This window comes from Lissotriton vulgaris, chromosome 6 (genome assembly GCF_964263255.1).
Source record: "Lissotriton vulgaris chromosome 6, aLisVul1.2, whole genome shotgun sequence".
Classification (NCBI taxonomy): Eukaryota; Metazoa; Chordata; class Amphibia; order Caudata; family Salamandridae; genus Lissotriton; species Lissotriton vulgaris.
In genome coordinates, this window is record NC_141694.1 from 1,492,314,859 (window position 1) to 1,492,339,224 (window position 24,366).

The 24,366-nt window shown below is 49.6% G+C and overlaps 1 protein-coding gene across 1 annotated transcript in view; it reads left to right on the top strand.

The window, feature by feature from the left end:
- Window positions 1-13,622: 13,622 nt before the first annotated feature.
- The window catches only part of CIMIP6 (ciliary microtubule inner protein 6), a 225,813-nt gene continuing 215,069 nt past the window's right edge, over window positions 13,623-24,366 (top strand). Inside the window, exon 1 of the mRNA XM_086925426.1 lies at window positions 13,623-13,778. Coding sequence (XP_086781552.1) covers window positions 13,720-13,778 — 59 coding nt within the window. The 5' untranslated portion in view covers window positions 13,623-13,719. The remainder of the gene's footprint in view (window positions 13,779-24,366) is intronic.

The window sequence follows — 24,366 nt, forward strand, 5'->3', positions numbered from 1 at the left end:
TTTGCAATCTGTTCTCCTAGAAAGATTTAAACCATTCAAGGACAGTTCCCGACCGCCCCATCCTGCTTCCGAGTCGATATAGCAATTTATCACGGTTTACAGTGTCGAACGCAAATGAAAGGTCCAGAAGAATAAAGAGACATGCTTTGTCTTGGTCTAGAGCTTGCAAGGCATCATCCACTATATGAAGTATTGTCGTTTCCGTACTATGGTCTGGTCTGAAACCTGACTGGCAGCCGTCCAGAAGATTACATTTAGAGATGTGTTGGCACAGTTGTTGATGCACACATTTTTCTAGCACTTTCGCTAATAAGGGAGTATTGGATACTGACATGAAATTATTTGGGTCGGCAGCATTCGATGTCCTTTTTTTTTTTTTTAAGATGGGGATGACTTGCCCAGTTTTTACGCAGTCTGGTGGTTGTCGTCGAGAATTTCGAAACGAGAGGATCATTAAAGTGGGGTTTTGGCTTTGTAGACAAGAGGATTTTGGAGATGTTGTTGTTGTCATATAACTTGAAGGAAGACCATTGAGCTTCCTTTTTGGCCACTGCTTGGAGGGGGTGTGAAGGTACATGGATTTGTGAAGCCGACAGGGTGATGTTGAAGTGAGCTTGTTTCTGGACATCCCCATTATGGACCATTACTTCCATAACTTCTGCCAGGAGCAGCGGGTGCTGGCAACAATAGGCATAGAGGTGGATACACATGAGGCTTAGTGGTAATCTATCGCTAAATGCTTTATATTGCATAATGCCCATTACATTGACGGAGGCTTGTGTGTCAATTTGTGCCTGGCTGTGGTCTGTGTGATCTTCACTATGCATTTGTGTTGGGGCTACCATCCTTATAGGGTTTGCTTGAAGTAGGAGATGAAGAAAATATTCTCCTCATTGTCGTTGAGCTAACTGAGTTTGTCAGAGCATGTGATCTGGGGCGTGCTTAGGGTATCTCTTTTAAGTGCCAACTGGCACAGGGTTGTAGACAGTGTTTAGCACCCTCACAGCTTTCTCCCTGTCCGACTACTCTGGCACAGCCGGGCGAAGAGGTTGTGCTGACTACATTTCGAGCAGGCCTATCGTGGGCCAAGCATCTGTCTAGGGGATAAGCTCCAAATCCCAGTTTCAAAACTTTGCTTGGGGGCAGATGGTTGCTTCCCTGTCTGAGGTTGCGAGGGTCCTCTCTTTATTGATTCAAATGTTTCATGTTTCCTCTTTGACCAGTACTCCGCACGATACACCAACTTGGGAGGTTTCTCAAATGATTGCCATTTTCATTTTTCCCCCCTGCTGCTTGACAGCTTATGTGATCTAGCTAGGATTATGCAGTGTCAGAACCGAGTACCTGCAAATGTGTATTAGCTGTGATCTTACTTCTTTCGTTTTATTGGCGCCTCTACAAGTGGTGCCCAGTTCTCGCAGGCAGGCATAGAATTGATCATTTGTCTTGTTTTATTTCTGTCACACTTGCCTCAATTTGAACATCTTGCAGTTGGAGCTGAGCTTGGGTCAAAGTGTGCTTTTAGTGCTGTGATGGCTGCATTGTTCATGGTCATGTTCAGACCCTGTGCAAGAGAGGTTTGTGAAGACCTTGTAGATCTCCTCCCCTGCAAAGTGAAGCAGCAGTGATCTCTTGACGGTCTCATTAGTCTACTTGGAGGCACTGAAGTGATTGTTCAGGTGACCTACCCCCGTCTTCCACCTGGGTGCTGCAGTCTCTGGGTCTGCTAACACAATAATGAACAGCAGCATTGTCATAGAGGCATGCATAGTTGCACCCATCTAGGGAAGTGCTACTGCATTCAACCTCTGGTGGGTCACCTGCCAAGTTGGCTCACCAGATATCCCCAGCCTAGCTTCATACAATACATTTATAAAGCACACAGCTACCTAAAAAGGTGTCCTGGCGCTGGCTTTGAGTGTGTCCACCAGGTTCAAAGCTCAAATCAGAAGGAGCCTAAACTGAGTCGAAAAGGAAAGTTTCGATCTTCTTCCTAAAAACCACTTCCGATGTGCAGCTTCTTATGGCCAAGAGCAGGGCATTCCAAGGTTTGGCAGTCAGATAAGCAAAGGAGCGGTCTCCTCTTCTAGATTTAGCAATCTGAGGGGTTTGAAACAGTTTAAGATTATCAAAGCAAAGGAATCTACCTGGAGAATGAGTTTGAAACAGTGCCTTAGATACGAAGAACCCCTGGAATGAAAAATCTTCAAAGCAAGGGTAAGTGCCTTGAACTGTATCCTTTTGGTAATTGGGAACCAGTGAAGCTGACGCAGGTGATCCAAAATAGGACACCAGGGAGGAAGTTTCAGGATTAAATGGGCTGCTATGTTCTGAATGATCTGTAGCCAGTGTAAAAGATTGAGCTTATTAACCTCTTGCCGGTAGGGACCTGTCTCTTCATCACCCCTTCTATTTTTTTGTATAAGCCACAGCTAGTTTTACACTCTTTTCTTTCTGATCATGATAGCGGTTGCCGATTGAGTGACTACAGCTACTTGTCCCTGCCGCACATTGGGCACTGTTGGGGATGCATGGAAAGACATTTATGCATCACCTGTGCACCATGGTGGTAGCTGTCTGTCACTATGTTCTGCATTCTGTCCATCACTTGTTGTTTTTGCATTTGTCACCCCGAGTGGGATGGGTATGCTCAGACGTGAATCCCATGCTCTCCACACCACTGGAGTCAATATATCCTGGCTGAAGATGGCTGATAGCCAGAAACCGGTCTTAGGATGCTTGATTCCGGTCCAGGAAAGACATGGCTTGGCAGTTCGGGCTGGACAGTTCCCATGAGGCACAGGGTCAAGGCTGATTTGCATATGGCCTGAACTGGGGTGGTGTGGAGTACAAAAAAACGATGGATTTATGCCCAGATCTCTGTACTGGGGTGAATGTGTGACATTGTTCTGCATTCTGTCCATCAATTGTTGTTTTTGCACGAGGTGGAACACAACACACTGCATATCTTCTGGCTCATTGCGAGCTGACCCTGCACTCCCTCCAGAGGCTGACCTATTGTTAAGCACCGGGCCTCCTGCTGGACAGCTCACACCCATGGCATCGGCATCCACTGTGCAGGCAGGCAGAAGCAGTTGTAAGACTGGGCCACTCACAAATCACTGCAGCTCTTCACCGGGGCCATGAGGGACCTGCGCTGGTTCCCACACCACAGCTTCTTGAATATTCTATACCATGCGATGCACACTGATGCCCAAGTCAAGAGAGGAGAGGGTGAAATATGGGGAGGGGTCACTGATCCACTCATCGCCAGAGTTGTGGGGTCACCCAAACATTGACCATGCCACAGTTACTGAAGTGTCAGAGCGAACCCGAGTGGTCAGTGTTGTGTCTTGTGTATTATAGAACCTGGCACCTGTATGGTCCCAAATGGACTCCGTAGTCTAGTGACGTAAGTGATTGGATGTGGTTAATAAAAGTCGTGACACAGTATGTTTCAGTTTGCCGGTTACACTCTAGAGAATAAAAACGTGTAATACAGAGCTCCGTGTGATACGTGATTCATTTACATGCAACCAGATTGGGAAGGATGTTACAACTGGCAACGAGACATGTAATATGTAAACCCTGCAACCTGCAGAGTCGAGAGTGCTCTACCAGAGAGTTTGCTGAGGTCCAGCAAACAACTTGTGCGTGCCACGTGCGCCTTAGTTGAAGTGAGAATTGGTGCATGGCATATGTGGAGTCAAAGTGCAACTCCAGCCAGTGCAAGGCCTATGAAGAAAGTTATGGTGCCTCCAAAAAAAAAGAAGTTGTGCTATCGATGTGGATTTTTCTTTCTACATAAAGGTAACTATCCTGCCATTGGGCAGATATATGTTGTGAAGGTAAATGGCTACCTGAAAGTTCCAGAAGTATTCCAGTCACACCCACCGAATTAAATGGCAACATCAGTTGAGGACAACAGGAACTTAAAGAGGCCAAGTGTCATCTAAGTAATCATTGAAAGGTTCTTTTGACGTCACTGTTGAGCGACAGTGAAGAAGTTGGGTGTGCGATGTCGATGCTGACTACTGAAAGATGTGCACATGTAGGTTTGATTTCCTGCAAGGAAGAACACAAGACGAAAAATGATTGACAAGTGAAATCACGAAATTCATTTGAACATTGTCCTAAAATAAAAGTGGTTAATGGTTGTTATGTACCGCTTATTATAGACAGTGGTGAGTCGATAAATATCATGCCAGCAGAAAAGTACAATAAACTGTATCCAGTTCCCTGTCTCACACCATAGAAAACCAAGATATATACATAGGCAACATCACCACCAATACAAAGTTAAGGTTCATTTATGGCAACTATGAGACATAAAAAGATGAAGTTACAAGCCCCAATTCATGTTCTTCAGGGCACTTTGTTGAGTGCCTCTTTACTCAGTTCCAGCACTGCTGCTGACATGGGACTAATTTCTGTGAATTACAAAAAGAAATTCTCATCATGACATAGTGAATCTGTTTCTGTCATTGTTCATGAATTAGGAAAACTTAAGACAATCAAAGCGCAGCTCCACATTTAATGAGGACATTCATCCTGTTGCTCAACAACATGGTTGAATTGCATTTCATTTCGAAGAAGCTGTTGAAAGGGAATTTGATACTTTACTAAAACATGATATTATTGAGCGCTCTACTGGTCTAGCGCTATGGGTGTTGCATGTAGTTGTGGCACTGGGTGTTGCATGTAGTTGTGGCACCTAAAAAGGACAGTGGCGGGTTTGTGCCAATTAATGTTGACATGCGCCAAGCAAACAAAGCAATTGAAAGAGAACTACACCCAGGTCCGCACCTTGGTGATATGATTACCCAGTCGAACTGTGCCAAAGTCTTTTCGCGCCTAGATTTGAACAAAGGATATCATCAGCTCGAATTGGAAGAAAACTGCAGGGACATTACTACCTTTTCAACTCATGATGGTTTGTTCAGATACAAAATATTGAGTTTTGGAGTGTCTTCAGTTGCCGAACTTTTCCATGATGTCATTTGTCGCATTATACAGCCTTCCACACACACACTAACCTCAGCCTACTTGCTAAGGGTGGGAACTAGAGGCACAGGGCCTAGGAGCAAGCCAGCCTCCACTATACATACACAAAATAGGCTGCTCCTAGAGTATGTTTTTACAATTTCCTACAGAGTTAAACAGAGATGCAATGGGGGCGTGGTTAAGGCAGCCAACATGGCAGACGTGGCTTAACAGAGCTCAGTCCTGCCGTTCAATTATCCGTTAAAATATCCTTCCTCCCCCGCACCCGGAAGTATCCCGACATTGTGTGGTGCAGCGGAGGGGGACCGACAGGCACAGAGCGAGTTTGAGCCAAATTGCAGGCTCGGAAGGCACCGCATCGCCTCTACCAAAAGAGCGGCCTGCCAAAGAGAGAGGCGCCGAGGACCTCGAGTTTGGAGGCGCCCGGAGAAGAGGAGGACCGACGACGGCTTCATTGACGCAGCCCCTACGGCGCCGCTGGATAGATCGGAACCGCGGCAGTGGGTCTGGGTAGAGGCCGCACTACCGAGACTGAAGTATTGGACGCCGGATTGGCTGGAAATGGAGGCGACGATCCAGAGGGACAACCAGGGCCCGGAGGCGCCCTATACACGGCGGCGGACCCCCGGGGCTACGGAGACTGCCGAGAACGGTGACCGGAGCAGAGGAGCAAGTACAGATACCCCGGCGGTCGTGTCGGGTAGCGGGGAACGAGACCTCAAGTAGGCGAGTGAGCCTCTCCTTGCGGTGGGATGCGGCGGGCGCGCCCTGGGACTATCTGCTTGTATTCAGAGCGCTATCGGGGCTGTGTTGGCGCTGGGAGCTCCGAGAGACATGCTGTGAACTGGTGGCGAGCTTCACTGCACCGACTCATCGGCTAAAGGTGACCAACGCTGGGCCCTGATATACAGAGGCTGAGGCCCCCTGGCAGACGGACGTAGGCTCAAGAACTGTGGTGAGCCTGCGGGGAAGGTGCCAGGGGCAGACACTGGGAGTCGTGGTTTGCGGTGGGGGCCTGGATCGCGGACTGCCTGACAGTCTAAGCCTGGTGATCGGGCGATGTGAGGCTGGTAGGCCCCGGAGGACGATATCTAAAGGAGGGGAGCCCCAGGCGGTGAGAGACCGGAGCCACGAGGGCCGCAGGAAGTGTCCCGTAGACAGTGAACCATGACCAGAGGCGGCAGCGGTGGCGGAGCTTCAAAACAGGGGACCATTGACAAATTCACGGGCCCTAGTGGGAACTCCGGGGCCTCGGGAAGCCATCAGACCCAAGGTCCGGATAATGCGGCTCTCCTAGCTGCAATCACCCAATCTAGGGACATGTTAGACGCCAAAATAGGGGCCGCTGAGGTGGACGTTACACTGCTGCGTCAAGACCTGCGCAATGCGGTGGCCCGTATTACAGACGCAGAAGCCCGGATCACTGGAGTAGAAGACGATATGGTGATCTTAAAGAAAAAAGTGGCCAACATGGAAGGCATACAGAAGGGCCTGGCGCTCCGGGCTGAGGATGCCGAAGGACGGGCTCGGCGCAACAACTTACGATTTGTTGGCTTTCCGGAAGACTGCGAAAAGGGCAACATGGAGGCCTTTCTCATGGAGTGGTTGGAGGGCTGGCTCCCGCCGGAGTCCCTCTCCCGCTGCCTTGTCATTGAACGGGCCCATAGAGCACTAACTCAGAAGCCGCCGGTTGGCGAGCGCCCGCGGCCGGTAATAGCCAGACTTCTTAATTATCATGACCGGGACACAATACTGAAACAAGCCCGATTGAAACAGCCCCTCATGTACGAAAATCAGCGGATCATGATATTCCCAGACTATACAAAACTGGTGCAGCAGCAGCGGCAGTCCTTTACAGCGCCCAAAGCCTGCCTGAGAAACCTAAAAATCCAATATGCCCTACTTTACCCGGCTTGCCTACGGGTGGTCTTTCAGTCACGCACTCAATTCTTTAACTCTCCTGAAGAAGTGTTTGCCTGGACTGATGAGACAGTACGAGTTAGACCACGTACCCTGCCGGCCCGAGACTCTGATTCATCCTCCTCAACGGTGCCGCCGCGGACCCCCAGACGTTCACGAAGTAGAAGCAACTGGAGGTCTCGCTCGTCGAAACGCTCTCCTGCTAAAGGGGGGAACACAGGGGAGGCTGCAACACCGGATGCTCTGAAGGTGGATCCGTGAGGGGTGATGGAACACAGGTAACCCCCTCAGTGTTGCATCGTGCATCACAGCATTGGCAAGTGACAGACATTGATGGCCTGGCTGGAGATGAGGTACGCCTTCAGAGGCACCACTACTGTGCGACAGATAATAGACCTACAGACACGGGATGCGGGTTGGGTGGGGAGGGACGGACTAAAAGGCGGACACGTGCCTCAAGTTAGGGGAGGTTCGATCTTTTAGGGGATCAGTTGGGGTGTTATTGGGGCTGTTGGTGGGGCTCCGTTGGGATAGACGGTCTCAGGTCTCCCGTTGGGGGCTAGAGATGTTCTATACCGTGACAGGTACTTCAATGTTGCTGAGGTATGGGGTCGGGGGAGGTCGAGGGATTGAGGACCAGTTGGGGAAATGTTTGCTGAGTGGGGTGGTTTGGGGGCAGGGGAGGGGCAAGGGGGGGGGGACTGAAGACTAAAGGATGGGGGGGGAATGAGTTGTTTTGCACATGGTTGTCTCGAATGATGCTGTTGGCGCATCCAAGCCCAGAATGCCCATTGCTGCATACGCTGCTGCATTTACGCCTAGATGGCGGTTGAAAACATTGAGCAGAGGCCCACTAGGGCCTTAATGAAAGTGATGAGCTGGAATGTGAGGGGCATACTCGATAAGATTAAGAGGGGTGCAGTGCTAAGGCTGGGGAAGAGAGAGAAGGTGGATGTCCTCCTATTACAAGAAACACACTTGCTGGGTAACAAAGCGCTGGGTCTGCAGAGATATGGCTATGACCAGGTCTATCATGCGGGATTTGTGAGGGGATCTCGGGGGGTAGCGATTTTGATGCACCGTAGATTGTCCTATACCCATACGAGACAGTGGACCGTCCCACAGGGTAGATATGTTTTTATACAAGGGACGATAGGAACTGAGACACTAATAATTGGGAGTGTCTATGCCCCGCCCCCGCTCCAGCGGGCACTAATAGAGAAACTGTTTACTGTATGGGCTGAAATTCCAGAGGGACTGGCAGTGATCGGAGGGGACTGGAATGATGTCATGCACTGCCGACTTGACCGACTCAGGCCTGGGGGCGACCCCATTGCAGATACTCACACTAAACTGAGTGATATGGTGCTGGGCATGGGCTGGGTGGACACATGGCGATACCTCCACACCTACGAACGAGAATACTCCTATGTTTCGGCGGTCCACCACTCGTTTTCGAGACTTGACTATGTATTTGTCCCTGCTGCTATGGCAAAGAGAGTTGCCTCGGCGTCCATCCTGCCGCGAGGTCTCTCAGACCACTCTCCGGTTGTGATAGAAGTCACATTAGACAGGAGGAGACAGCCATTTCGGTGGCGCCTCTCCGCCTGGAACTTGCAGCAGGAAGCCTACCAACAGCATATGGGGCGGCTATTGCTCGCTACTGGGAGGAGAATTTGGGTACAGTGGCGGACGTGAGAACGGCTTGGGAGGCCCTGAAACCCACACTGCGTGGAGTAGACAAAGCCTGGTGTGCAGCAGCGCGCCGGAAGCAGAAAGAGGAGATAGTGAAGGCAGCAGCGACAGTAGAGCTGTTGGCAACTCAATGCGGGGCTGCGAGTCACCAGGAGGGAGTGGGGCAGCTGCTTTTGGCACAGCAATCGTACGCGTCCCTACTACTGGACGAGGCTCGGCAGGTCTGGTTGGCAACCAGAAGTAGAATATATCAATGGGGCGACAGGTCCAGCACAATGCTTCCCCGGCTCTGCAAGAGCACATTTCAGGCACATGAGCTGCCGGGCCTTAAAGATGACACCGGGGCCTCCATTTCAGACCCGAAAGAGCTGGCAGATAGCTTTGCTCGCTACCTCGCGGCCCAAGATGCTCCGCAGGAATCCCTCCCGGCACTGGACGTTGACAAATTCATAACTGACCTTCCGCCTCGCGCACTCCCATACGTCATGCAGGAGCGGCTTGAGACCCCACTATCGACGGAGGAACTAGGTACAGCCCTGGGGAAGCTCAATACTGGCAAGGCCCCGGGGCCTAACGGGTTCCCAAGTGAGTTTTTTAAACGATATCATCTCCAGCTGGGGCCTCACTACAGGGCTGCCCTGGAAGCGGCGAGAGAAGATGGCCTCCTGCCAGCAGACTGGAGGCATACAGAAATTGTAGTGTTCTGCAAACCTGGACGGCCCCCGGACCGCCACGAGTCCTATCGTCCAATTTCCCTTTCAAATATTGAGGCCAAAATCTTGGCCAAGGCCCTTGCAAATTGACTACTTCCGTATATCACGGACCTGATCCACCCAGACCAGGCCGGCTTTATGCCCCAAAGAGCGACGAGGCACAATATTAGACGCGCACGTGGCAGTAGAGGCGATGAGTAGGACAGGGGATCAAGCGGCGCTGCTACTGGCAGATATTGACAAGGCCTTTGACTCCCTGAGCTGGACCTATCTATTCGCGCTCCTTCCGCGTCTAAATCTAGGGCCGCATTTTATGTCTTCTATTCGGCTGCTATACACCGACCTGACAGCCATGGTGGGAGTGGCGGGAGAGACATCGGCGGCCTTCCCAATAGGGCGGGGTACCCGACAGGGGTGCCCCCTTTCGCCGTACCTGTTCGCCCTGGCTATGGAGCTGTTAGCTGCATGGGTCCGGATGGATACGCAGCTGCGGGGCTTTGAATGGGAGGCGGGACCTTCGGATAGAATAGCATTATATATGGATGATGTTCTGTTCTTCCTTACGAATGTGAATCGGTCCGGGCCACGGGTCCTTGAGATTATGAGAATTTTCGGGGAAGTATCGGGACTATACCTAATTCTACGGAAGTCCACGCTTTGGATGCTGGGTGATCGCGCCGGGATTGGGACGTGGGCATCGGTGCTGCAAATGGCAGCTGGGGGTCTCAGATACCTAGGGGTGTTTTTGACGGCCTCGCCGGCTATTGCTTGGGAACGTAATATCGTTCCGGTGTGGGACAAAGTACAACAGGAGATGAAATGCTGGTCCCGTATGCCCCTCAATATTTACAGCAGGTCAGCTATGTTTAAGATGGTTGCCCTCCCCCGCATGCTATACCAGCTGCAGAATCACCCGTACCCGATGCAATCACAATGGTTCAAACAGGTTAACTTTGCTCTAGGCCAATTTTTATGGGCCGGGGGAGCGTCGAGAGTGGCCTTGCGTACCTGTTTTTTGTCTACATATTGTGGGGGATTGGCGACGTCAGATATGTTGTCATATTACCAAGCATCACACCTCGTGGTATTAAACGACTGGTGGTATGGTGACAGGGGGGACCCGGCCTACGCCCTTGAGAGGTACCTGATGGACCCAGACAATTTTGTACTCGGCACGGTTGAGAAAGGGGCTGCCAAGAGCAACGTAGGTGGTTTTTCAGCTCTGGCGACAAGCATTGCGTCGCATGGGATGGTGGGGGAAGCTGACGAGGGAGACCCCACTCTGGCACAATGGACGGCTGCCGGCGCTGGCGTCGCTGCAGGACTTCAGAGGTTGGGACTCGATAGGAATTTCTGCACTGGGGCATGTCTTGAAGGGCACAAAGCTTAAATCTTTTCAAGAACTTAGCGAAGAATTCAGTATGCCCCGCACACAGTTCTTTAGATATCTACAGTTAAGGCATGCCCTCACACCCATACTAGAAGGACTAGATACCTTGCCGGAATTTAGCCCGATAGAAGCGAAGGTGTTCATGGGGGACCTAGGGGAGAAGAAAATATCCCGTATATATCAGACACTGGTCACACATTGCTCTTCTGATCTGCAGCCTCTATGGGATCGATGGGTGAGAGATGTGGGGGAACTGGAAGAGGAGGAATGGCGAGAAGCCCTTGAATCCCCAGGGGGGTGGCTATTGCTGTGCGCCTAATACAGTTTAAGTACTTACACCGTACCTACTATACCAGAGAGAGATTGTGGAAGGCTAGCCTGATTGAGTCTCCAATGTGTCTGCGATGCAGCCATGAGATAGGTGACCTCCTGCACACAGTATGGGGCTGTAGTGGCCTGGTGAGATTTTGGACTGGCGTATGGAACTGTCTGTCGGAGGCGCTGGGTTGGGACCTCCCTCGTACTCCAAAATTGGGGCTACTACACGTCCTGGAAGGGGTAGGAGGTAACATTTACAAAAGACATTTGCTCCTGCTGGGCCTTACGGTAGCAAAGAGAGATGTTGCTCAGGCCTGGAAGGACCCCAGGCTCCCACGGTGGTTGGATGGAAAAGAGGACTTGACTTTTGCATGGGATTGGAACGACCAGTGTTCGTAGCCAGAGGCTGTCCCAAAAAACATTATAAAATATGGAAAAGGTGGGCGGACTACAGGGGCCTGTGCTTGAGCCCCCAGCACCAACGGGAGGCGTGGAGGAACAGGTGTGATGGGCATATGGTGGCAAAGATGTATACGCTGTTTTGTATATAACTATGCTGTGCAGTATCGGAGAGACGTTGTGCAAAGGGGGGGGGATTGGGGTGGTTGGGGAAAGGGGTGGGGGGTTGGAGAGAAGTTTTCTAATGATAAATGAATCGCTGATTCTGATGTACTGTACTTGCTACAGCTTCAATGCCAGTAGGGGCATCTCATAAAAAGTTATGGACTGGCCTCACACCCCACCCGGTGTCATGCTTCATCATCGGCTGTCCTCGCCCTCTAAAAACTTGGTTTGTTAGAGGGCAGGCATACACCTGGAGACAGGGATGCACTTCTAAATCTAAGTGATGGCCGTGGGAAAGTGATAAGTGGTCTAAAAACCATTACATTTGTCTGAAGACAAATTTATTCAGGGCCCAAATGTATGGTGATTAAAAGAAGTGGCCGGTAATGTGGGACACTATTCTCCCTTCACCGTATTACATGTGGTCAACATGTTTTTTTGCTTACCTGCAACCTGAGAAAGAAAGCCTATCTGTTGTGGGGGCTTGCAGACTCTTTTTTGTGATACTATATGGGAAACATTATTCGCTCCTTACTGACCACCAAGCACTGCTCTCTATTTTTGGCAATCCAAAGGCCCCCGCTTTGAGAGGTGAGGGCTGCGACTGCAAGATTATGACTACACCATTATGCACCAGCTGGGAAAAGATCAAAACCCTGCCAATTAATTTTTTGAGTGCCTTTACAGTGTCAGGGAACAGTGGCCGAGGCCTAGGTTAACTTCACAGTGAGATCCAGCACTACTGCAGCTGTGTCCGTGGGGCGAATAAGTGCTGCTACCAATGCAGATAGGAATATGCTCATCCTCAAAAACATCATAATGGATCAATCCTGAAGAACAAATTCTCCACCTCTTGATAGTGAATATCAGAAATTCAAGAATGTGCATGATGAACTATCAGTTACCCAATAAGGGATTATCTTGGGAGTGTTTAAAATTGTCATTCCTGAACGTTTATGACAGCAAGCCATTGAAGTGGCACATGAGGAACATTGTGGGATTGTTGTCACAAAGAGAGCCCTCCGGGACCGTGTATGGTTCCTTCATCTTGATGAGAGAGTTGAGAGAGAGCTCCAGGCTTGTCATTTGTGTAATTGCGTAAGTGATTTTCGTGGTTAATAAAATTAATGAAGCAGTGCGATTACACTCTAGAGAATAAAGATGTGCAATACCGGGCATCATGTCTGTCGTGATTCCTTTATATGGTGCCAGGTAGGGGAGGACGCTATACGCAGCTACCCTTTTATTTATTCCACTGCCCTCACCCGGCCATAGGGTTGCCTGCAATGTGACAAGCCCCTTGGCCCCTTACAGATGTAACAGCATCATGGCAGAACATGTTGGAGTGCGGGGGAAATAGGGCTATCACCACACCCCCTTTAAGAAGCAAGCAAAGCGGTGGAAATAAAAGAAAATCAACATGAATAACACATTTTTCGCGGGGCTGTCACTAGGTTGATTTAGTCGACGTAGAGAAAGACATTCTACATAAAAAATATATATAAACTTGTCTACTAAGGTTCTACGGATTCAGACCAGTTTCCATGGTTAAGATTTTCGTTTAAAACACAGAACTTGAGAACTTCCCTCACATAACTAAGGAATGGGAAAAGAGAGACGGTCGAGGGGGTAAAGTGTTTCCTCAGTTAATCGAGATTTTGAATCCGTCTCCGTTCCCTGGAACACGAGTACCAAAACATGTGGCCATTCGGCAAATATAAATAACATTTTAAAGCCCAAATATAGATGTTTTCTAAGGAGAATTGCGAACAAGCTCTGTTCATATTCTGAAGTTGGATAATAGCAGATTGTCTGACATTAACAAGGTCGCATCCGTAAAGTGTCCGCCTACGCGCAGTCGGAAAAAAAAGAGCGTAGGACGTAATAGGTTCCTCTAATAAAGGCAGAGGCGGCGCGCGCTCACGTTCCTGCTGTCCTCGCGCGCCGCTCGAGCCTGTCAGGGAGCGCGCCAGAGTGGCTCGCGTTGCCTAGCTACGGTAGAAAAACACCGAGCAGCAGCAGGTGGCTGTGTGGGAAGCAGCAAACCTGCCTACATTGCTAGTGCCAGTCGTTCGTTGTGCAGCAGCTCCGCTCCGTCGCTGTGCGCCCCAAAACATGCACCAGACCATGGAAATCTACATGGCTCGGAAGAAGAAAGACCCGCATCATCGCTTGTAAGTGTTACTGCTTCGGTGGTTCCTTATTCTCACCGATAAGTGAATAAAACAGACGACGCGCAAGAACATTCTCAGGTCATTCTACAAACACAATGTACAATATATTAGAGTATAGACAGACACAATTTGGTCATTTCAAGAACAGACATATGCCATTGTTGATCGTGGTCTGTCGCCGGTCACTCCCTGTAAACACACCAATTGATCTACCAGTCTCTATCTAGCTTTCCATTACTTTCTAACATCTATTTCCGAGTGCTACATATTTGCTCACCCTTTCGTATTCGGTGTGTTAAGTGTTTAGCTCCCACCTACGATAGCAAAGCAGCCACGAAGGTTATGCTGAATACCTGAATGCTATTTCCAGAGCCACCGAAATTACGCATTACCTCCTCACCCAGTTTACTCCTCCCATTCCTTACCCATATGAGTGATTGTTTTGCGCATGCAGACTTTGTTTACCAATCTCAGCAATAGCATTAATTAACGCACCCAATATAACTTCATCCTATGACTTCACTCTTCCCTCCTCTAGAAAAGGAGAAAGCAAACCTCCGAACTTCCTTCTACTATCCAGGGTACATAAAAATGAAGCTGTACAGTCGGTTTGCGTGTGTATGAAGACGGAGGGTCGCTAACTAGAACTGTGACAAGTAATAAAGATTACTAGTAATTAAACTGATCATTACCTGCTCGTCCATCTTCCTCGTTCCATTCTCACATATATGCGATATTACCCAAGAACATCAAACAGCTGGTGTACCAGTTAACATTAAAACTCTTTAGTCATATATTCAGCAACATCAGTGATTTATTCACATTTAATATTTTATCTACTCTCATGTTTGTTTGAATCCAAAACGTGTACCAAAGTCTGTTGATGAGTGACTTTCCTCCTGGAGACAATAATACATCATAAATATGTGTGGATTTGCCAATTGTGCAGCTAAACAAATGACTTTCAAGCTGCCCAATAAGTACTCACTCCTCTAGTAGATTTGATGTGTACTGGTTCTGATTTGCTTTTGCTTTCTCTTTGGGTATAAGTTAACACTAGTCTGCTTGATCTCATGAATAAGAGGTGAAGTTGAAGAACGTAGTCCTCGACCAGAAGTTCCAACAGTAACGAAAAAGAGAATCATTTTTGAGAAATGTGTCATTCTAGCATCATATATAGAAAGTGCCCTGTGTAAATCAAGAAAATATAAACGTACTTTAGAAATTTTAGGAATTCAAACTTGGGTATAGGACACCACACTCTTATCTGGAAAAAATGAAAAAAGGCTCCCCTATTTCGCAGATTCTTCTTTCAGAGGAAAATATAACCAAAAAGAAGCCCTTAAAGGAAAGAAACTTGAGGTCTATAGTATTTGGTAGGCCAAAAGGATCAGACTGAGAGACCCTCAAGATGAAAGAATGATCCATTGAACGTACCACATAAGGTACCTTCCAATCTCCTCCAAAAAAACCTTCTAATAAATGAGAAGCAAGCATTGAAATTGACTGCATGTCTTCCGTTTAAACGCCGAAATTGCTGAACATTGGCTCTGAAGGATTGAAACTGCTAGACCTACCAAAACCCACTCCCTCACAAAATCCACTGTTATTCCTTAGTAAGGTAAACAAAGTTTTTATGGGGACTACAATTATTCATATAGGAATGGACAGTGATGATTAAAACCAATACTCGGAGTAATGAAGTTTACCAATAAGTAACTGGGTCACTGTCATTGTTTGCACAGTTAATTGCTTACCATTTATTTAATTCGTCTTCTGCATATTTGTGGCAGATTTAATAATTGATGGTCCGGGTACGTGGACTGCACACCTTGCTAATGCTTTTGGGTTGCTGTATACGGACCTAGAATATATGATCATTTCGCCTCAGATGGCAGAAATGGTCTCCTAATGGAGTCAATCAAGGATTGTTGAGAAGTGTGTTGGCTGCTGTTGTTAGTAGTAACAAAAATCTGTGGTTATGCACATTGTAAACATGATATAAAACATGATTCGTTCTTTGTAATTGAAAGATCTTTAAGTAAACATTTCAGCAAGGATGCAACATTGAGTTGGAACAAGTAAAAGAAAATAACAATGACATTCTTGCACAGTTGAATGGTACACTATGCCATAATAATTATTTTTCTAAACCATGTTTTTGTTGACATTTTAAAATTTCTGTTTTTACTTTTGATGCCACCCATATTGACACTACAGTGTTTTCAAATCTGCAATTTTTATGAAATGAAATGAAATGAAAAATTGCACTTATATAGCGCATAACTACCCGGAGGCCTCGCATCACTTTTGACTGATTACTTGTGACGAGCTCAGGGTGAATCAACACGCTTTTGCGAACAAATGAGTTTTCAGGGACTTTCTGAAGGACATCCGGTTGCTATTCTCTCGAAGAGGTAGCGGAAGAGAGTTCCAAAGCTTGGCTGCGATTTTGGAAAAGGAGCGACCGCCCCAACGGGATTTGTTGACTTTAGTTGTTGTTGCTAGATGTAATGAGCTGGAGCGCAGGGCACTAGACGGGGCGTAAGGCACAACTATAGAATGCAGGATTGTGGGGCCGGTACGGTGGAAAGATTTGTGCAAGATGCGCATGGCCTTAAACTGCACTCTGGCCGCTACTGGGAGCCAGTGAAGTTCTTTTAGAGCTTTCTTGGCTGACTGCCAGCGAGGGATATTATACAGTAGTCGGGCGGCACAGTTTTGCGTGACTTGGAGCCTGTGGGTCACTGCTGCCGGAACTCCTATGTATAGGGCATTTCCATAATCCAGGCGGGAGAGTATCAGGGCCTGGACCATGATCCTCCTCGCCTGGAATGGGAGCAAAGGGAGCACTTTGCGCAGCATTTTCATTAGCCCAAAACATGTGGAGGCAGGTTTGGTGGCTTGGACCGAAAAGTCGAGTGCTTTGTCAAGCCAGATGCCCAGGCTCTTTATCTGAGGTTTGGGAGGAGGGCCGAGACATATGGGCCAGATGGATGCTAGGGCGGACGGAGAAGGATTGCCCAGCAGCATAATCTCCGTCTTCTCCCCGTTTAATTTAAGACAGGAAGATTGCATCCACTTAGCGACAGCCTCTAGACAGGGGCCTAAGGTGTTTGACGATCCCTCAGAGTGGTCCAAAGAGACCACCAATTGGGTATCATCGGCGTAGGTGACAATACGCACACCAAAGGGATGGACTATCTTGTCTAGAGGTTCCATATAGGCATTAAAAAGAGTGGGGCTTAGGGAGGAGCCTGGGGCACCCCAAAGCTAAGTGGATGTTTGGGGGAGACTGTCTCGCCCTCAAACACCTGGAAGAATCGTTCATCCAGGAAGGAGGTCAGCCATTCCAGGGCCGCGCCCGACACGCCCAAACCATCCGGTCGATGTAAAAGTGTGGCATGGTTGACCATGTCGAACGCGGCACTGAGATCGAGTAATATAATGGCCGCCTTTCCTCCCCTGTCCAGCACAGCTCTGGCCTCCTCAGTCACTAACAAAAGAGCAGTTTCAGTTCCGTGCTGGGGACGGAACCCCGTCTGAGAGGCACGGAGCAGATTGTTGGACTCTAGGTAATCCACTAAGATGTTGTTGACGTGCCTCTCAAGCAATTTGCTCATCCAGGGAAGCAGGGAAATTGGGCGATAGTTGGCCAAGTTGTTCTGGTCCAAAGTGGGCTTTTTCAGTTACATCTTGCCTAATGACTATTATCGAAAGACCTATTGCAGACAATAGTAATACTCAGAGTGGGCTATCGGTGAGCTCATTGCTATTCATTAATTGGCTTTCTTTTCAGACTCATTTGCTTGATTCTTATTAGATGATTTTACTTCCTCTACTTCTGTTTGGCTCTCCTTTGGAACAGAGCATCTTTATCAGTCTTTTGACTGGAGGAATTGTATCTTTCGACAACTGACATTGTGGAACTATTTTTTTCTTTTACCTTCAGCGCCCAATGGCAGTGAATGTGTTTTCTTGATCCCTTCCCTGTGTGCTCCTTGCACATCACATCTCAGCCCTCCTATAATTTCATGTTGCTCCAATCATTCTTTGCTTCGCCTGCCCCAACTATGTACTGCTCAACTTTTGTTTTCTGCCCTTTTGCCAACCTCAGCACACCCTTTCTTACTGTTGAACCACGCTGCTTGATGACATTCACTTGCTCCCTGCCCTCTCCTCCATTTCTCTAAAACCCCTCCCGGTCCTGTATTTTTTTCTTTATCCAGGTGGCCCAGCAGCTGCAATTTGTTAGACTGCTGCACTATTTATTCTCTGTCATGCACTTTTGGCTACCACAGTATCACGAATCACATGTGCCCAAGCATGATGAAGCATGTAGGAAAGTGCCCTTTTTGACATGGTCACCCCCACTTTTCTTCCCACTGGTACTGATGTTCTTGATTAGATGTGCACTGGGTCCCTGCTAAACAGGCCCCAGTGCCAGTGCTGTTTCCCTAAAACGTTAACATGTTTTCTGTTGTAACCCAATTGGCAAGAACTTTAGCACCCTTGAAAGTCCCTGGTAAATGACACCTATGGCACCCAGGGCATGGGTACTGAAGAGGGTCCCTGTGAGCTGCAGCATGTATTATGCCACCCAAAGGGACCCCAACAAAAACTGCACACAGACTTCCATTGCAGGATGCATGAAAGGGTGCAAGCCCTTCTAAAAACACAACATTGCACCCTCCCTGAGTGCTATGCCCAAATAGACTTTATTTAGAGAGTTTTATATAGCACTCACAAGACCCGTGGTATCAGCGCTTTACAACATTTACACAGGTAATAAAAAACAAACAGACAGCCATAAGTAAAGGTAAACAACAGAGTCGAGAGATTACTGGATTGTAGGCTGCTAAAAAATGCTGTGATTTGCTATCCAGAGGGTTAAGGTGCAGAGCGAGGAGGAGGTCTGTTAGACCTGTCTGGCTTTTTGACAAAGTCCCTCCTATTTATTATTTATTTTGTCCCCTTTTTGCCCTCATACCCTTGATAATTTTTTGTCTACTGACTTTTTGTAGGTGTTGGCCAGGGGGATAGGTGTTCTTTCCCCCCCTCATAATTTTTCACCTCAGGCCCAGAGGCCTGTTCTGACAGGAAAGTTGGCACCACCTAAAATGGTGGCCACCAACTGCCCTAACTGTCACACTCAGAACTTGGCCATAGCCTAGCATAGGGCGTTCTAGAACCTTCTGGTCCATTCTAGACCACTGAGGGTCAGCCTATATAAGGCGGAATGCGGGGCAGCCATTTTGTCTACCTGAAAGAGTCAGTTGGAGGACAGGCTGTAGCTAAGGGTGGGAAGAGGTTAGACATAGGGTTGACCTCCTAGATAGGGAAGCTGCCTTAGTGTATCACCTCATTATCCCCTTTTGGGTTACTTGTCCTGACCCCGCTGTTAAGGGTTACTGGAGACCCTGGGCGCCTAGCTTGCCCCTTGTCCAAACCATACAGGGGAAGTCAAAGGAGAAGGAGACTGCAGTGCTGCGGTACGCAGTCCTCTGCCCAGCAGGAAGAGACTCAGGAAGAATCGCCCTCATCCCTAGACCCCAACCTCCATCCAAACCTGAGTAATAAGAAGGACTTTGCAGAGTGGGAAAGTGGGGGCTGAGGTGAAGAATCGAACTAGCCCTGTTCTCCTACCTTCCTGGGTGGTGGGGAAGGCTTGCGCCCTGGTTTCCTAGGAAGCCCTGGTTGTTCGTGCAGTTGGCCGGTTTCTTGAGGCAGCGCCGTCCCCTCTGTGAGCGGGACCCCTGGGGTGCTGATCGCGTTCCGTGACAGCGCCTGCCCCGGGATCCACTGAGCCTGAGAGGCTTTGCGAGGCTTCTCTCTGTGGACGGGACCCCGGGGGCGCCTTCCGCGCTTCTGGCGCATTGCCTGCAACGTACTTCCTCACTTGGAAAGGGGAGGACGAGTCTCTGCTCGAAAGCGCCTTCGCGCATGCCCCAGTCGTGAACGCGATCCCCACAGGAGGGGCCTAGGATCGAGCAGGCTCAGACGAGTAGTGTCCTTCCTGAGAGGGGCCGCCGGGAGAGGCGGAACCAGAGCGAGCGCTTCCGCGCATGCCCGCCGAGGGAGTGTCTTCATCAAGGAGAGGCGCCGGTGAGGCTCCGTCTGTTCGCCGTGTGATCCTGCCTTCTCCTCCTGCTCGATCGCCACACTGAGGAGCTGGCCCGAGCAGGGAGGGGGAGTAGAGAGGCCCGGTAGGGGCCTGGGGGGCATCGTGGTTTCTGCCCTTAACGCCTAATAAGAGGAAGCCTCCCTAAAGAGTCGGCCCGAGCTGGGGAGCGCTGAGGAGTCTGCTGAGGTGAGGGAGCCTCTTCAGCCTCGGTTCCTTGGCCCCCCACCTCTTCCGCTTTACCCCTCCTTTTGGCGCAGGACGACTGCAGCATCAGTTGAACTCAAGTAAGGAGGTGTACTGCAAGGGGAGAGCGGCACTAGAGGTTATCTGGGAATAACCCACATCCTAGTAATTGCCACAGCTGAGTGACACACAGGAGGGAGTAAATTGAGGGGATCATCAGCAACTGTGTACTAAAAAGTGAGGGTGGTTGGTGCTGTGAGAGACCAGTATTGTGCACAGTACAGTAACCAATTGAAATTGATTCTGGAGTCTTATGAACTGTACCATTGATGTTGGTCATGGACTTGAGAAAGCAAGTCTGAAGTGTTAGTAATAATTTATTGACAAGTGTACTGTATTCTTGAACAGGTTAACATCTCAGGAAGTGGAATATTGATTTGAAGACAACTAAATGTAAAGTACTGAATAAGCGAATTGATAATTTGCTAGTAATTTAAAAAGTATAACTGCTGATTCTAAAGAAACCTGAAATGTTCTAAGCTATATAGATTTTGAGAACAAAGAGAATATTATTTTTATAAAGCAGTACTTATTTTTCCACATTTTTGGTGTAGCGTTTTCTTTTTGAGTGCTATTGCGTGGTTTTACTGTTTGGTGGTCTGCAACCTTTACACTGTGCCTCTGAAATATCCGTCTTGCCCTAGGCCAGGCTACCCCAGTTCCAACATATTGGTGGCAGCGGTGGGATACTGACTTGGTTGCAGCTACTCAATAGTAATTCAACGTAATACACTAAACCTACACCAGGAGTTTTCTCCTTGCGGCCCTCCCAATTTGTCTTTTTGATTTTTCCAAATTTGTTCCTGGTGGTGGGTGGAGGTGGCTTTAGGTTGCCCTTGCAACTCTGAAATTTCTGGTGTGTTATCTAGGTTTGCCTAACTCAAAATAGAGTTCGCTATGGAAAACCTAGAGGTCTATTCTGTGTCACAGTTGAAAATGTTCTGCCAGCAAATGGGGGTATTTTTCAAACATGGTGCCAGGAAGGGGGAGCTCCAGACCAGTCTTAGGGCTTGGGTGGAGGCACACCAAGAAAAGAAGGAGGAGGATGAAGAGGCCGACCAGGACACGGTGGGGGGGGGTAGAAGGTTTATTCCGCTCTGAGGGGGAAAACTTACTCCCAGGACCAGTGTCCTACTCCAGAAGGGGCAGTAGCGCCTCTGGGGGAAGCTTAACGGAAGCCGAGCTCACCGATAGGAGGGAGAAAAGACAGTTGAGGTGGGAGTTGGCCAAGTTGGAGCAGGAGAAGGAGGAGAGGAGGATGCTCCATGAGTTTAAATTGAAGGAACTGGAGCTCCAAAGCCTGCGAAGGGGGTCCTCTCCTGAAAGGAATGGTGGCAGCGAACCAAAGGAGACAGCCAGGGAGACCAAACCCTATTTACCAAAAGACCTGATAGCGAGCTTCAGTCAGGGGGACGATATAGCTAAGTGGCTGGCTGCTTATGAGGTTTCTCTGAGGGTTCATGGGGTGCAGGAGAAGCACTGGGGGGGTAGTTTGTACAAGTACATGCCTCCTGCTGGTCGGGACACCTTGCTGGCCCTGGAACCAGAGGAACAAACAAACTACCCCGCCATGAAGCTGGCGTTGTTAAGGAAGTTCGGGCTTACCCCAGAAAGGTACCGACAGAAGTTCAGGGGGAGCCATAAATTAAGCACCCAGAACTGGGTGGACTTCCTTGACTGTGCCAGAAAGGCCTTAGAGGGTTGGGTCAAGGGCAGTGAGGTGAAAGATTATGAGGGGCTGTACGATCTATTTTTGAGAGAACACCTCCTCGAGAAATGTTTTCCCGAGCTGCGCCAACACCTGGTGGACAGCAAGCTGACCAATCCCCGGAAGCTTGCAGAGGAGGCGGACATCTGGGCAAGTACCCGGGTGTCCTCCAAGGGGACTGGAGGGGAATCTCAAAAAGCCGGACAGGGCGCCCCCCAGAAGAAGGAGGGGGGATAGAAAAAGAAGGAGTTCTCTAAAGGTCCCCAAAATAACTTCCAAGGGAAGGGAGCAGGTTTCACCCCTAGGGCAAACCCGCCCAGAAACCCTAATCCTGGCCAAAGCCAGCAGCCAAGGGTTCTCCACTGTTTTGAATGTGGTGGTGTTGGACATTATAAGGGGGATGTCAGATGCCCAAAGAGACCACCCCCTCCCACCGGAGGAAAGTCACCGGGAGTAGCTAGTGTAGCGCTCGGGGAGGAGTTGCCCTTAGATAAGGGGGGTGAGTGGGCGGGTGTCACCTTAGTGTCCCTGGGAGAGCGGGAGATGGTTCCAAAGATCCAGGTGCCCCCAAATACTACAAAGTATGGGCAATGGGTTACCATCAATGGCCAGAGAGGGGAGGCTCTGAGAGATACAGGAGCCAGTATGACTATGGTGAGAAGTCAGCTGGTATCTCCAGAGCAGGTTGTTCCTAATGTACTCCACCCCGCCGCGATGGCTGACGGCAGAATGGGCCACTATCCAGTGGCTGAGGTTCCCTTTGAGTGGGAGGGGGTTGCAGGTTCACTTCGAGTTGCCGTAAGCCCTGCTGTGCCAGTCAATTGTCTGTTGGGGAATGACATGGAACACAACACTTGGAGAGAGGTGGAATACCGGACGCATTCTGCGATGCTGGCTACACCTGACTGGGCCTGTGTCAGCACACGGTCTGCGACTGCCAGGAGAGGGAGTTCGCCTGGGTTGGAGCCTGGAACAATGGCCCAACCCGCTGCTAAGAAGGGACAGACCCGGAGACAGAGAAAGCCTGCTCCGGCTTCCACACCCCATGAGACAGATCGGCCACCTGCGGTGGTGGACCAGGAGTCCGTGGAGGGGGAAGTAGACTCTCTGGAGGATTTACCCATCCCTGCGGAGTGGCATGTGGAGGGAGGTCCTACCAGATAGGAATTCTGTAAGGGGCAGAGGGAGTGCCCCACCCTTGAGGGACTGAGGCGACAGGCTGAAGCCCAAGCAGCAGGTGATGTTACGGGACACTACCATATTTACTGGGAGGATGGACTCCTCTACAGTGAACCCAAGGTACCCTTGCCTGGTTCATCGAGGGCCTTGGTAGTCCCGCAACAGTACCGAGCCTTTCTTTTGGAATTGGCTCATGCCATACCCCTGGCAGGACACTTAGGCCAGGACAAGACCTTTGCACGGCTTGTCCTCCACTTTTACTGGCCTCAGATGAAAGTGGCGTCCAACACTTACTGTCGGACATGTGTAACCTGCCAGGCCAGTGGGAAAACAGGGGTGAAGCTAAAGGCTCCCCTGGAACCACTTCCAGTCGTTAGCACACCCTTTGAGAGGGTGGGCATCGACATTGTAGGGCCTTTGGATCCACCAACAACAGCTGGTCACAGGTTTATCCTGGTTCTGGTGGATCATGCCACACGGTACCCAGAGGTAATTCCTCTGAGGACAGTCACTGCACCTGTAGTGGCCAGAGCCCTAATGGGAATCTTTACCCAAGTGGGATTTCCCAAGGAAGTTGTGTCCGACAGGGGGACCAACTTCATGCCAGCTTACATGCGGGCAATGTGGAAGGAGTGTGGAGTGACCTACCGGTTCACCACTCCTTATCACCCCCAGTCGAACGGACTGGTTGAGAGGTTTAATAAGACCTTGAAGGGCATGATCAGAAGTCTGCCCGAAAGCCTGCGGAGGAAATGGGACGTCCTCCTACCCTGTTTGCTCTTTTCCTACAGGGAAGTGCCCCAGAAGGGAGTGGGCTTCAGCCCCTTTGAGCTTCTGTATGGGCACCCTGTACGCGGTCCTCTCAGCCTGGTGAAGGATGGTTGGGAGAAGTCTCCCAGGAAACCCCCCCAGGATGTGGTGAGCTACATGCTGGCCTTCAGGAGCCAAATGGCGAAGTTGTGGAAGCAAGCTTCTGACAACTTGGAGGCCAGCCAGGCAGTCATGAAGGAGTGGTATGACCACAATGCTCACCAGGTGGAATTGGAGCCTGGACAGAAAGTGTGGGTGATGGAGCCTGGAGAGCTTAGCGCCCTCCAGGATCGCTGGACAGGCCCCTTTGAGGTGTTGGAGAAGAAGGGCAAGGCCACATACCTGGTGGACCTTAAGACCCCTCGACAGCCCCTACGGGTGCTGCATGCCAACCGCCTCAAGCCCCACCATGAGAGGCCCGAAGTCATGTTGATGATGGTGACTGACGGGGAGGAGGAAGCGGAAAGCGAACCTCTCCCAGATCTATTTGCGTCTCAAGAGAAGGATGGGTCAGTGGAGGGAGT